Here is a 14,821-nt window from a genome sequence, read left to right on the forward strand (position 1 = left end):
CACACACACACACACATGCACACACACACACACACTCACTCATGCGCACACACACATACAACAGTCTGAGGTCACGTACCAACCGGCACAAGAACAGCTTCTTCCCTGCTGCTGTCAAGACTTTTGAATGGACCTACCTCGCATTAAGTTGATCTTTCTCTACACCCTAGCTATGACTGTAACACTACATTCTGCACCCTCTCCTTTCCTTCTCTATGAACGGTATGTTTTGTCTGTATAGCACGCAAGCAACAATACTTTTCAACTGTATACTAGTACATGTGACAATAATAAATCAAATCAACACACATACACACAATTCACACACACACGCGCACATACACAGATGCATAGACACAGACATGGAAACAGATATGTGCGCTCACAGACACACAAACACACAGACACACATATGCACGCCCACAGGCAGACATGGACATACACATGCACAGGCACATGCACACAGGCACACCTGCTCACGGACACACACACACATGCAGAATGCACATGCACAGACACGCATGCTCCCAAACACAGAGGCATAGACACAGACATGGCCACATATGTGTGTGCACACAGACACACAAACACACCCGCACGCCTGTCACACACAAGACAATTTTAAATTTCCCCAAACACATGACGGAACAGTTCCCTACCTCGTGGTCATGAAGTCACTCTTCTGGCCTGAAGGAAAAAGGAAACAGATTTTGATTGTGGAGTTGTGTTGGGGGCAACAGGAAGTTGTTGGCGAGAGAGTCCGACAGGAGCAGGGGGACCGGCCCAGAGCCTCCTCCCTGCTCACCATGTTCGAACATCGGACTCTGAGATGGCGACTTAAATGTAAACGCAGCCTCATTTAACACAACCAACAACTCTTGACCAAGCGATAACAGAGAAATTATCCAAAATTAGTGGATAAACAAAGTTACTCCAGGAAAACAGCGCTTGACAGATACATTCTCAGCGGAGTTTTATTAAGATTCAGCGCCACGTTCTGGGTTCGGCCCACAGAATATAAATATTCGCCGAACCTGCTGCCCTGTGCATTGCCTCAAGGGTAAGCAACCTTGTTAAAAATGCAAAGCTCCTTTTAAATCGGTTTCAAAGGGGGCCTGTGATTGTGTCAGCGCCCAATACTTAGAATGCAGTCCCTCGAGAACGCAAGGCAAAATGTGGGGGGCGGAGGGGGGGGGGGGGGGTTTAGAAGTGTGATGTTTAAGATGATTAAAGGATTAACCTGATGTTGTGAGACTTCTTATTAAAGGATTTGACTGAAACTATTTCATAGGGTGGTTGAAGAAGTTAAAACTGAGGGGGCAGAACCTCAAATTTAGAGTCAGGGTGGCACAGTGGTCGGCACTGCAGCCTCACAGCACCAGGGACCCGGGTTCGATTCCCGGCTTGGGTCACTGTCTGTGCGGAGTCTGCACGTTCTCCCCGTGTCTGCGTTCCCCCATGTGCTCTGGTTCCCTCCCATTAGGTTAGGTGGATTGGGCGGCACGGTAGCACAGTGGTTAGCACTGCTGCTTCACAGCTCCAGGGACCTGGGTTCGATTCCCGGCTTGGGTCACTGTCTGTGTGGAGTTTGCACATTCTCCTCGTGTTTGCGTGGGTTTCCTCCGGGTGCTCCGGTTTCCTCCCACAGTCCAAAGATGTGCGGGTTAGGTTGATTGGCCATGCTAAAATTGCCCCTTAGTGTCCTGGGATGCGTAGATTAGAGGGACTAGCGGGTAAAATATGTAGGGATATGGGGGTAGGGCCTGGGTGGGATTGTGGTCGGTGCAGACTCGATGGGCCGAATGGCCTCTTTCTGTACTGTAGGGTTTCTATGATTTCTATGATATTGCCCCTTAGTGTCCAAAGATGTGCAGGTTAGGTGGATTGGCCTTGCTAAATTGCCCCTTAGTGTCCAAAGATGTGCAGGTTAGGTGGATTGGCCTTGCTAAATTGCCCCTTAGTGTCCAAAGATGTGCAGGTTAGGTGGATTGGCCTTGCTAAATTGCCCCTTAGTGTCTAGAGACTTGTAGGTTAGGTGGATTGGCCATGGTAAATTGTCCCTTATTGTCCAAAGATGTGTAGGTCAGGTGGATTGGCCATGCTAAATGTGCAGGGCTATCCAGATATGACGGGGAGGGAAGAGCCAGGGTAAGATACTCTTTTAGAGAGTCAGAGCAGACCCTATGGGCCGAATGGCCTCCTCCTGCCCTGTAGGGATTCTATGTGGGATTCTAATGTCAGATTGTTCAGCAGTGACATCTCAAAGTGGTAGGCGGTGGTGTAGTGGTATTGCCACTGGACTAGCAACCCAGGGTAACGCTCTGGGGACCTGGGTTTGAATCTCACCACTGCAGATGGCGGAGTTTGAATTCAGTAAACCAAAAGTCTAATGGTGACGATGAAACCATCGTGATAGGAACCCAACTGGAAATCTGCCATCCTTACCTGGCCTGGCCTACGGGCGATGTGGCTGATTCATCAACCGCCCTGTGAAATAGCTGAGCAAGCCCACTCAGTGGAAGGACAATTAGGGATGGGCAACAAATGCTGGCCTTGTCGGCGGCGACCATGTTCCAAGAAAGAGTGCATTTTATTAATCAAATTAACTGGTGGAACAAGCTTGATGGACTGGATGCGTTCCCCCCTTCCCCCCTCACTCTTTATACAGATGCAACTTTGGAGCCATTTTGGGAAGATTGTTCCAGAAGACAAAAATGGGCCTTGACTTATCTGGCAAGTTGGCATTGAGGCTTCTGGTGGATGAGCCAGACATTGGCAGTTGGTGGCACCCAACTAGCATAAAGGAGACTTAACAAAGCGCAAGATAGGTCTGTAGGTCCACTGAAAAGTGATTTACCTTCTCCGAGGGTCCGGTGTAACAAGTCGTGCTTTGCCTGAAGCTTCATGATCAGGTTGCTGCCCTCAAGGTATTCTTTAAATTTCTGTTGGGAACAGAGTCCGGGAATGTTACACAAGCTGAGATGAGGGGTCTGGATTCCGAACGCTTCCGACAACGAGAGTGCCGGAATAAATACACACCATGAAGTAGAACTGTTCCGTCTCCTGCTGATTGGCCCGTCTCTTCGCGATGCTTGGTTTGCTCAGGTATGTCTCCGACACGGTGGATTTGACGGACTCTGTGGACCGGCTGTGCTGGAAACACTCTGAGACGTCGTAATCCTCAATGGTCACCATGTCCTGTATTGTCTGCAGAGTTGCTTCCATCGTCTTTTTAACCTAGAGGAAAGTTGAAAGAACTTAACAGTTGTGTGTGACCCCTTTCGGAAGCTCAGAGCGCCCAAAGCGCTCGGCAGCCAATGAAATCCTTTCAAAGTGTGGTCACTGTCGTTAGAGGCCATGACAGGATAGATGGCGGGTCTCCAGCCGGGTGGAGAGGCTGGAACTAAGGAGGCCGAGTCTCAGGATGGGGGGTTAATCATAGAATAAGATGTTGGCCTTAGGATGAGGGATTGGCCATTGACTGAGCGGTTGGCCATAGGATAAAAGAGTTGGCCATTGCGTACAGAGAGCCAGTATAGGCTCAATGGACTGAATGGCTCCTTCTGTGCCTGGACCACTTCATTTGGAAGACCACTCAATGTTATCTGGGGAAATAAAGTGCGATCACTGGTTATAGGTGAAGACAGAACACAGCAAGGTTCCACAAACATCAGTGAGGTGATCTATTTGTTAGTATAGTTGGTTGACTGGGACACCACGAGAAAGTTCTGTTCATCTTTGAATAGCGCCATGGGAAATTTGACATTCATTGGGACAGGGAGCTAGATCCTTAATGTTTCAGCCAAAGGACAGCACCTCTGACAATGCAGCACCCCCTCAAAACAGCACCGGGGTGTTCATTTTGACCACGTGCTCAAAGCTCCGTGTGATGACTGAACCCGTCAGCTCAGAGCCAAGCACGACACCACTCGACACACTTTGCCTGGGATTTTCCAGCCCAGTCGTGGTGGGCCCACCCCGTGGCAGAGGCGGCGAGCCAGTCTGCTGACTTGGGCGGGACTGGAAAATCTAGCCGATGGGAGAGGCCGGAAAATTCCGGCCCTGCTTTTGCATAATTTCCTCATCCTTGGCAACCTTGGAGATGGGCAAGGAATGCGAGTCTCTGAGCGGTTTGGAAGGTGTCTCATTGGATGAGGACACTATGGGTCAAAAGACCTGACTTATGTTTGAGTCTTAAGGCAACCAATGGGTTTGGGGGAAGGAGATTTTTTTAAACCATCCTCGACTCTTTGAGATTTCCGTACTGTGGACAGAGAAAGAATGGCTACAATGATTTAACTACAATAATGGCAACTGTGGAGTGCAGAAAAGGTTTACTAGGATGCTACTGGAACTTGATGGATTGAGTTATAAGGAGAGGCTGGATAGACTGGGTCTTTTTTCTCTGGAGCGTAGGAGGCTGAGGGATGATCTTATAGAGGTCTATAAAATAATGAGGAGCATAGATAAGTCAATATCTTATCCCAAAGGTAGGGGAGTCTAAAACTAGAGGGCATAGGTTTAGGGCGAGAGGGGAGAGATACAAAAGTGTCCAGAGGGCATTTTTTTCACACAGAGGGAGGTGAGTGTAGTAGTAGGGGCAGGTACAATTTTGTCTTTTAAAAATCATTTAGATAGTTATATGGGTAAGATGGATATAGAGGGATATGTGCCAAATGCAGGCAATTGGGACTAGCTTCGGGGTTTAAAAAGGGCGGCATGGACAAGTTGGACCGAAGGGCCTGTTTCCATGCTGTAAACCTCTATGACTTTTAAGAGACTTCTGGATGAGTACATGGGATTTAATGGGATTGAGGGCTATAGATAGGCCTAGAGGTGGGGATGTGATCGGCGCAACTTGTGGGCCGAAGGGCCTGTTTGTGCTGTGGCTTTCTATGTTCTATGACTCTATGAGTGGCTTTAAAATGGCTTTTCAGACTGAGAGTGAAGCATGCTGGGATTTTTGGTCAACTTATAGATTAAAACCAGATGCAGGTCGTCAAGTTGCTCTGGTCTGGGAGCTGTGATCTGAAGCTTCCGAGATAAGGGAAGTTGTTTACATTAACCGAGACAGCGTGGCTTCGATTTCTATGGCTGTTATGTGTGGTACATGTCAAACGAACTAAGCATAATGGCGGCGTTTGCAAGTAATTTCATTGGATGTTCGAGCCATGTGATTGGTTTCTGATTAAACAGTTGGCTGGATGACAGAGAATCTTCTGGAAGCGAGTGGAGAATTGTGGATAAAAAGACAGGTGAGCCTTTGTTTGCCAGCGAAGAGACCAACCATCACAAGAAGACCTGTACCCTGAAGGATGCTTCAGAGAAATAGAAGATAGATTCTATATCGAGGATATTTCTTGGCCAAGGTTTTCCTAAACTCGGTAGTATCTATTTTCAGTTAAATAGTTAAAGTTGATGTTCAGTTAAGAGTTGATGTTCAGTTAGAGTTAAAGTTCAGTAAAGAGTTAATGAGTTGCAACTGTTTATGTTTGAGTTGGTACGAGAAGTGTTAAGTAAAGAAATAATTGAATTACTGTCCTTGTTTGTCTCATTAACTGGAAGGTGTTTAAATTAAAGCTGTATAACATTCTTGCTCGTCCACTGACACAGCTGAGCAAGGAACTGCATTCATCACCCAAAGGATATTCCCCCAACGGCAGAGGAAACTATTCAGGATCTGTGACTATTGAGAGCTTGAAAGCAATCCCCAGGGGGTTTGGGCTTGTATCTGGAACCTTCTGCTCCAAGGGCGAGACACTGCCAAGCTCAGCACTCTGCAGAGTCTGAGCCACAGGACAGATTCACTCATAATCTTCCTCAATGCTGAAAATCTTCCATGGCATTGATTTATATCAACAGAACTGGCCGCTGACTGGAGTGTGGCTGTACACAGAAAGAGAGAGAGGTCAAGAGAGAAAGAAAGAGTGAGAAGAGAGAAAGTTGGATAAAGAGAGAAAGAGAGAGCTGGGTGGAGAGTGTGAGGAGGGGAGAGAGAGAGAGAGGGGAGGGGGGAGAGAGAGGGAAAAGAGAGAGGGGGGAGTGAAAGAGAGATGGGGGGGAGAGAGAAAGAGAGAGAAAGAGGGAGAGAGAGGGGAGAGAGGGGAGGGGGAGAGAAGGAGAGAGGGGAAGCGATAGAGAGATGGGGGAGAGGGGAGAAAGAGGGAGAGAGAGGGGGTAGAGAGAGAGATGGGAGAGATAGAGATGGAGAGAGAGATGGGGAGAGAGGAGGAGAGAGGGGGGGAGAGAGAAGGGAGAGAGAGGGGGAGGGGGAGAGAGAGGGGAGAGAGAGGGGGAGAGAGAGAGGGTAGAGAGTGGGTAGAGAGAGGGGGAGAGAGAGAGAGAGGGGGAGAGAGAAGAGGGAAAGAAGAGAGAGGAGAAAGAGAGAGGAGGAGGGAGGGAGAGAGAGAGAGGCGAGAGAGAGGGGGAGAGAGAGGAGGAGGGGGAGAGAGGAGGGAGAGAGAGGGGGAGAGAGAGGGGGAGAGAGAAGGGGAGAGAGCGAGAGAGAGAGGGAGAGGGAGAGAGAGAGGGGGAGAGAGAGGGGAGAGAGGGGAGAGAGGGGATAGAGAGAGAAAGGAGAGAAAAAGAGAAGGGGAGAGAAGAGAGGAGAAGAGAGAGGAGAGAGAGGGGGAGAGAGAGGGGGAGAGAGAGAGAGAAAGAGGGGCGAGAGGAAAGAGGGGGAGAGAGGGAGAGAAAGAGGGGGGGAGAGAGAGGAAGAGAAAGAGGGAGAGTGAGAGGGGGAGAGAGAGGGGGGGGAGGAGAGAGGGAGAGAGAGGGGGGGGAGAGAGAGAGGGGAGAGAGAAAGGAGAGAGAGAGGGATAATAGAGAGAGAGAGAAGAGAGAGGGCAGAGAGAGAGAGGGAGGGGGAGAGAGAAAGAGAGAGAGAAAAAGAAAGAAAAAAACATTTTCAGAACATGGCAAATGAAAGTAAAAGCAGAAAATAAATTGCCAGAATAGCACAGGGAGGTTGAGAATTAGGGAAGGCCAAAATATTTGAAGGCTGATTTTTCCAACAATTGGAGCTTCCATCTCCTCGTCCCCTGAGTGTATTTGCAAATCGTAACTCCAGAAAACATCCTGGAAATAACTGCCCCAAATGCTCATTCAACAGAATTTCCACCAGACTCAACTCACTTGGACTCCACGCAAATCAGCATTGCACAATATCTTGCCCATTGCTCATTTTCAGCAGATATTCCATATGCAAATCGACTTCCTTTGCTAAAATTGGCAACCAGCAGAAAATCGGAACAATTCTTGGGCCATCTCTCCAGATGTCTTGTGTCGAGCTTGCAAAACATGCTGGAAGAGCTGTGAGTGTTATCCGAAATTTTAAGAGGCAGCCTTTTCCAGATGAACAGATATTCTTAAGGGACTTTCAGCACTCAACTGTTGGATTGAGTTTATTAAAAGACACAAAGATAATAAAACAACATGAAGAAAGATTCCTCGCCGTTTACCTCAGTGTATTGCAAAAACCTACCTCCTCATTCTCGATCTTCAGTGTGGTCAGTCTGGACTGCAGCTGTTGATACCTCAGCATTAACTCTGCCTGTACGGGCTGCTGGGCACTAACCTGGCACACCTAGCGACACAAGCACAATCTCACCAGAAAGCTCCAATAATATCGCTTCATCAATAAAGCTTCAAGCATTCAGGTAAATTAAGCACTTTCCAAATGTGCAGAATTCTGAATGACACTCAAGGACCCCCGCCCTCACTGGACCCCCGACCCCCACCCTTGCTGGACCCCGACCCCCGCCCTCACTGGACCCCGACCCCCACCCTCACTGGACCCCCACCCCCCGTCCTCGCTGGACCCCGACACCCGCCCTCGCTGGACCCCGACACCCGCCCTCGCTGGACCCCCACCCCCCGCCCTTGCTGTACCCCAACCCCCGCCCTCACTGGACCCCGACCCCCCACCCTCGCTGGACACTGACCCCGGAACTCGCTGGACCCCGACCCTTGCCCTTGCTGGACCCTGATCCCTGCCCTTGCTGGGCCCCGACCCCTGCCCTCGCTGGACCCCGACCCTTGCCCTTGCTGGACCCCAACCCCCATCCTCCCTGGATCCAGACCCAGTTTTTGCCGAGGTCCACAATAATTCATTTTCCAACTGAGGTTATTCAATACTGATCAATTATCCTGCCTTACTCTCGCCCCCACCCCCCCCCCCCCCCCCCCCCCTCGCCTCCCACCTCCCTGTCTCCCCCCACCAGTCTCTTGCTTTCTCTCTCTGGCCCTGTTCTGCCGTCTGTACAGTTCACCTCCATGAGCCCCGGTTAATCCAGCATTGGACTGGTATCCCTTACCTGCTCTGACCTACATGTGACTCCAGATCCAGAACAATGTGGTTGACTCTTAAATGCCCTCTGAAACTCAGTCCAAGGGCAATTAGGGGTGGGCAATAAATGCTGGCCAGAATAAAAACAATGTTTGAACCTGCCTCCTTCCCAAACTCGGGCAGTACAATCCTGATCAGGAACAGGCCCTTTGGCCCACCAAGCCTGTGTTGATCCCGGTGTCCTATCTAGACCAACCGCCTGCATCCCTCGTCTGTTCATATGTCTATCCAGAGAAGTCTTAAATGTCGCCAACACGTCTACCTCAACCACCTCACTTGGCAGTGCATTCCAGGCCCCCACCACCCTCTGTGTAAAAAAATCTCCCCCGCACATCTCCACTGAACCTTTCCCCCTTACCTTGAACTTTGTGCCCCCTTATAATTGTCATTTATGTCCTGGGGGAAAAGCTTCCAACTGTTCACCTTATCTGTGCCCCTCATAATTTTATAAACTTCTATCAGATCGCCCCTCAACCTCTGTCTTTCCAGGGAGAACAATCCCAGTTTATTCAATCTCTCCTCAGAGCTAATACCCTCCATACCAGGCAAGATCCTGGTAAACCTTTTCTGTACTCCTTCCAAAGCCTCCACATCCTTCTGATAGCGTGGTGACCAGAATTGGACACAGTGTAAGAAGACCAGTGTAAGATTCGCCCTGCGGATGCCCACCTCATCTCCCATGTGTGGCTGGAAGTCAAATTTCACTGGTGGGCAGAAGGCGGTGTGGTACATCTCCATAAACCTCTGCTTGTCGCTGCGAGGGTCCAAGTTGTCCACAGCGTTCTCTATGATGTCCAGGCCCTCGTGCCTGGATGTCTCCAGGTTGTATTCAGCAGACAGGAATGTCCTCAGGGCCCGGTTTAGGCTGGCATGGTAGCCCAGATCGCAGCACTAACACGGCAAGACAGCAAGAGAGAGAGAGAAAGAGGAGGCATTAAAATTCCAACCCAAATTCTGCACCTTGGACCCTGAACATAGGGAACTTAAAGCCACCTCACTTGATGCTGCACTATCGAAGACCACTCTCTTCATGTCAAGCAACTTGGAGTCAGGTAGGCAGTCCTGTTAATCAATGAGGGAAAATGTTGAAGATGAGAGCTAGTTTATCCAACAAGCGCTCAACAAATTGATTTCGCTGCTATCGCAAGTTGGAACCACCACTTCAAATAGAATAGGGGAGGCGACGGCCTAATGGTATTATTGCTAGGCTATTATTCCAGAAACTCAGCTAATGTTCTGGGGACCCGAGTTTGAATCCCGCCACGGCAGATGGTGGAATTTGAATTCAATAAAAAGTATCTGGAATTAAGAATCTACTGATGACCATGAAACCATTGTCGATTGTCAGAAAAACCCATCTGGTTCACTAATGTCCTTTAAGGAAGGAAATCTGTCATCCTTACCTGGTCTGGGCCGACATGTGACTCCAGAGGCATAGCAATGTGGTTGACTCTCAACTGCCCTCAGGCAATTAACGCTGGCCAGCCAGTAACACTGGTGTCTCATCAATGAATTTTTAAAAATTTACATCGTAATTCTACCGTCCCGCCTGCCATGGGAATCAAAGTGGGGGAGGCGCGGACCATGGGAAGGTCCATTGACCTCGGGAAGGATTTTCCGGTCTCGGGTCGAGCGAGGCGGGACCCACGCAGACACGGGGAGAATGTGCAAACTCCACACAGACAGTCACCCAAGGCTGTAATTGAACCTGCATCCCTGGCACTGTGAGGCTAAACAACATAAGCATACAAAAATGCTACAGCTGTGGGTCCATTGATAATACATCCCCACATCCAGGGCGGAATTCTCCAGCCGCACTGGTCTAAAAGCTGGAAATTCCCACCCGACTGTCAATGGGGTTTCATATTGTCCGCAACCCGCCCGCCGATGGGAGAATTCCGGCCTCAGGTTTCCATACTGACATTGTCCAAAATTTCATGTTCGATTTCTCACTTTGTTTATGCCACAGTTTCACAAATTCAGACATCCTATTTCTGAACCGCGAACCCAGGAGATAATGTCAAGGAACGTAATTCAATCAAGCCCACTCTTATCGTAATGATTATCCATCGTGTAAATTGTGGGTAAAATTGTCTCACAACTGTAGCAGGATCACAGAGTATTGCAACATATGAGCCAGTTTATGAATTCTAACCTGCATTCCTTCTACTGCATCTCCTATGGACAGTGACAACGTACAGACAGTTTCAGAATATTCATTTTTCAATGTAATGTAATTAGGAATCCAGAAGTTTTATTCATACTAATGCACAATATTTATTTTTGAATGTTAATTTTGGGGTGTGGGTACAAGGCTGAAGATTTGTCTAGGGCAGCTAATCCACTTCAAAGAATCCCATAGAATCCCTACAGCGCAGAAGGAGGCCATTTGGCCCATCAAGTCTACACCGATCACAATTCCACAGCGTATCCCCATGTATTTACCCTAGCTAATCCTCCTGACACTAGGGGTCAATTTAGCATGGCCAATCCACCTAACCCGCACATCTTTGGACTGTGGGAGGAAATCGGAGCACCCGGAGGAAACCCACGCAGACACGGGGAGAACGTGCAAACTCCACACAGACAGTGAGCCGAGGCGGGATTCGAACCCGGATCCCTGTGAGGCAGCAGTGCTAACCACTGTGCCACCGTGCCGCCCTCTTGCACCAACCCTGTTTGGATCAGATACATTTCAATCATTAATCTACACCTACAAGAAAAATACCACAAACCAGTTCATTCATTTCCCCAAGTATTAATCTTTATTTTGGGAAGGGGGAAGAGCTCGGGTAAAATTTGAAAAAAAAAGTCTGTTCCTTGAATTTAAATGAACAGAAAATTGGGAACAGTGTAATTTGGATGGTCAAACATTTTGGTACAAAATTCTCTGAAAATGTACCCCAGTGTTCCTCCATAAGGCACGCAGTAAGTTAGTGGGCTTCAACATGCTCTGGAATATTTTTTATATGCAATCTCATTCAGCGTACTGGGTTGAGGACACTGGAGAGAATGTGCAAACTCCATGCAGACAGTGACCCAAGCCAGGAACCGAACACGCGTCCTTGGCGTTGTGAGGCAGCAGTCCTAACCACTATACCACTCTCATCTAAATCCACCATTGTGACCTTCTGTTCTCTGATCCCTCATATGACAGACTGGATGCAGGGATGCTGTTTCTGCTGACTGGGGGGGGGGGGGAGGTTGGTTGTGGAACAAGGGGTCACAGTCTCAGGATGTAGGGGAGACCATTCAGGACTGAGATAAGGAGAAACATCTTCACTCAGGTGCTAGTGAACCTGTGGAATTCTCTACCACAGAAGGCTGTGGGGGTCAAGTCACTGAAAATATTTAAGAAGGAAATAGATAAGGTAGATAAGATTTCTAGACTCTAAAGGTGTCAAGGGGTATTGGGGAGAGAGTGGGAGTATGGCACGGAGATAGAGGATCACAGTCAGGATCACACTGAATGGCGGAGCGGGCTCCAAGGGCTGAATGGACTCCTCCTATTTTCTAAGACTCTAAGTTTCGCTTTAAATGCATCTATATCATTGGTTCAACCACTCCCTGTGTAGCAAGTTCCACATCCTCACCACTCTTGGGTGAAGACTGAATTCCCGATTGGATTTCTTGTCGACCCTCTTATATTGGTGACCTTTAGTTCTGCTCTTCCCCACAAGAGGAAACATTCTCTCTGCATCAACTCTGTCAAAGTCTTTCACCATTTTAAAAACGCTCAATTTGTTAATCCCTCGGCCTTCTTATTTTAAAGAGGAGAGGAGATTCTCTGGTCAGACCCCATTTGGAGTATTGTGAGCCGTTTTGGGCCCTGTATCTAAGGAAGGATGTGCTGGCCTTGGAAAGGGTCCAGAGGAGGTTCACAAGAATGATCCCTGGAATGAAGAGCTTGTTGTATGAGGAACGGTTGAGGACTCTGGGTCTGTACTCGTTGGAGTTTAGAAGGATGAGGGGGGGATCTTATTGAAACTTACAGGACTGCGAGGCCTGGATAGAGTGGACGTGGAGAGGATGTTTCCACTAGTAGGAAAAACTGGAACCAGAGGGCACAACCTCAGGTTAAAGGGACAATCCTTTAAAACAGAGATGAGGAGGAATTTCTTCAGCCAGAGAGTGGTGGATCTCTGGAAATCTTTGCCGCAGAAGGCTGTGGAGGCCAGGTCATTGAGTGTCTTTAAGACGGAGATAGATAGGTTCTTGATTAATAAGGGGGTCAGGGATTATGGGGAAAAGGCAGGAGAATGGGGATGACAAAATAATCAGCCATGATTGAACTGCGGAGCAGAGTCGATGGGCCGAGTGGCCTAATTCTGCTCCTATGTCTTATGGCCTTATAAGAGAGACCCAGCCTGTCAATCCTTTCCTGAAAAGTATACCCACACATTTCTGGTGTTATCCTTGTAGATTTTCTCTGCACCCTCGCCAGTGCCTGTTTACAATATAGTTACCAGAACCGCATGCGGTCGTCTAAGTGTGGTCTAATCAAAGTTTAATATGGATTTAGAATAACATTCCTACTTTTCAATCCTATCCCTCTCGAAATAAAAGCTAGTGCTTGGTTTGTTTATTTTGTAGCCTTGGTAAACTATTTGATTCATCTTTTGCCAGAACACCTGCTGCACTAAAGTGCAGAAGTGGCAATGTTGCACAGAGGTTGACACTGCTGCCCCACAGCGCCAGGGATGGGTTCAATTCCGGCCTCTGGTCACTGTCTCTGCCGAGTTTGCACGTTCTCCCTGTGTCTGCATGGGTTTCCTCCCACAGTCCAAAGATGTGCAGGTTAGATGTAGTGGCCATGCTAAATTGCCCCTTAGGTTCCCAAAGATGTGGTTAGGTGGATTGGCCGTGCTAAATTATCCCTTAGTGTCCCAAGATATGTGGGTTATGTGCATTGGCTATGCTAAATTGCCCCTTAGTGTCCCAAGAAGTGTAGGTTAGATGGATTGGCCATGGTAAATTGCCCTTAGTGTCCAAAGATGTGCAGGTTAGGTGGGTTGGCCATGCTAAGTTGCCCCTTAGTGTTCCAAGATACGTGGGTTAGATGGATTGGCCATGCTAAATTGCTCCTTAGTGTCCCAAGATGTGCAGGTTAGGTGGATTGGCCATGCTAAGTTGCCCCTTAGAGTTCCAAGATGTGTGGGTTAGGTGGATTGGCCATGGTGAATGTGTGACCTATGGGGATAGGGTGGGGTAAGAGGGCCGGGGTAAGACATTCTGTCAGAGGGTTTGTGGAGACTTGAGGGGCCGAATGGCCTCCTCCTGCCTAGAGATTCAATGATTCTTCAGGAAAATTGAATGCTGCAACTTTAAGATGGGGGGAGGTTGCTGGGGATGGTGTTGCTGGGCTAATAATCCAGAGGCCCAGGCTAATGCTCTTGGGACATGGGTTCAAATCCCACCCACCGCTGGTGGAATTTAAATTTGATCAATGGTTCAAATATGGAATTGACAGCTGGTCTCAGTAATGGTGTCATCGATTGTCATAAAAGCCTGTCTGACTCACTAATGTCCTTTAGGGAGGGAAATCTGCCGTCCTTACCCCGTCTGGCCTACATGTGACTTCAGACCCACTCTGAGGTGTCCTCTGAAATGGCCGAGCGAGATGCTCAGTTCAAGGGCATGGACAACAAATGCTGGCCCAGCCAGTGACGTCTGTGAAAGAATTGTCAAAAATGCACTCTCGCCTCTAAAAGGAAACCTATTTGCCATTATCCGCTTTCAGTTGATATGCATTTGTAAATGGCACAATTGTCTCCCTCACGAACCTTTCATGACATTAAACTAGAAAGAGTGCAGAAAAGAATTTACTGGGGTTCTACCAGGACTTGATGGCTTGAGTTATAAGGAGAGGCTGGATATACTGGGACATTTTTCCCTGGAGCGTAGGAGGCTTAGGGGTGATCTTAAAGAGGTCTATAAAATAATGAGGGGCAGAAATAAGGTAGATAGTCAACATCTTTTCCCAAAGATAGGGGAGTCTAAAACTAAAAGTTTAAGGTTGGTTGGTGGGGTTGTGTAGAGGGATGTCAGCAGTTGCAACAAGACATAGATAAGATGCAAGACTGGCGGAGAAGTGGCAGATGGACTTCAACCCAGATAAGTGTGTGGTGGTTCATTTTGGCAGGTCGATAGGACGAAAGAATATAATATTAAGGGTAAGACGCTTGGCAGTGTGGAAGATCAGAAGGATCTTGGGGTCCGGGTTCATAGGACGCCCAAAGCAGCGTCGCAGGTGGAGGCTGTGGTTAAGAAGGTGTATGGAATACTGGCCTTCATCAATAGAGGAATTGAGTTTAGAAATCGGGAGATAATGCTGCAGCTGTATAGGACCCTGGTCAGACACCACCTGGAGTACTGTGCCCAGTTCTGGTCGCCTCATTACAGAAAGGATGTGGAAGCCATAGAAAGGGTGCAGAGGAGATTTACAAGGATGTTGCCTGGATTAGGTGGCATGCC

The 14,821-nt window shown here is 48.4% G+C and overlaps 1 protein-coding gene across 1 annotated transcript in view; it reads right to left on the reverse strand.

The window, feature by feature from the left end:
* Positions 1-554: 554 nt before the first annotated feature.
* LOC144498489 (SLIT-ROBO Rho GTPase-activating protein 1) overlaps positions 555-14,821 on the reverse strand; it is a 176,082-nt gene continuing 161,815 nt past the window's right edge. The window contains exons 7-11 of the mRNA XM_078219680.1: positions 9,017-9,238; positions 7,484-7,585; positions 3,040-3,237; positions 2,858-2,942; positions 555-687 (exon numbers count right to left, since the gene is read on the reverse strand). Coding sequence (XP_078075806.1) covers positions 656-687; positions 2,858-2,942; positions 3,040-3,237; positions 7,484-7,585; positions 9,017-9,238 — 639 coding nt within the window. The 3' untranslated portion in view covers positions 555-655. The remainder of the gene's footprint in view (positions 688-2,857; positions 2,943-3,039; positions 3,238-7,483; positions 7,586-9,016; positions 9,239-14,821) is intronic.

The sequence above is a fragment of the Mustelus asterias genome, chromosome 9 (assembly GCF_964213995.1).
Source record: "Mustelus asterias chromosome 9, sMusAst1.hap1.1, whole genome shotgun sequence".
NCBI lineage: Eukaryota > Metazoa > Chordata > Chondrichthyes > Carcharhiniformes > Triakidae > Mustelus > Mustelus asterias.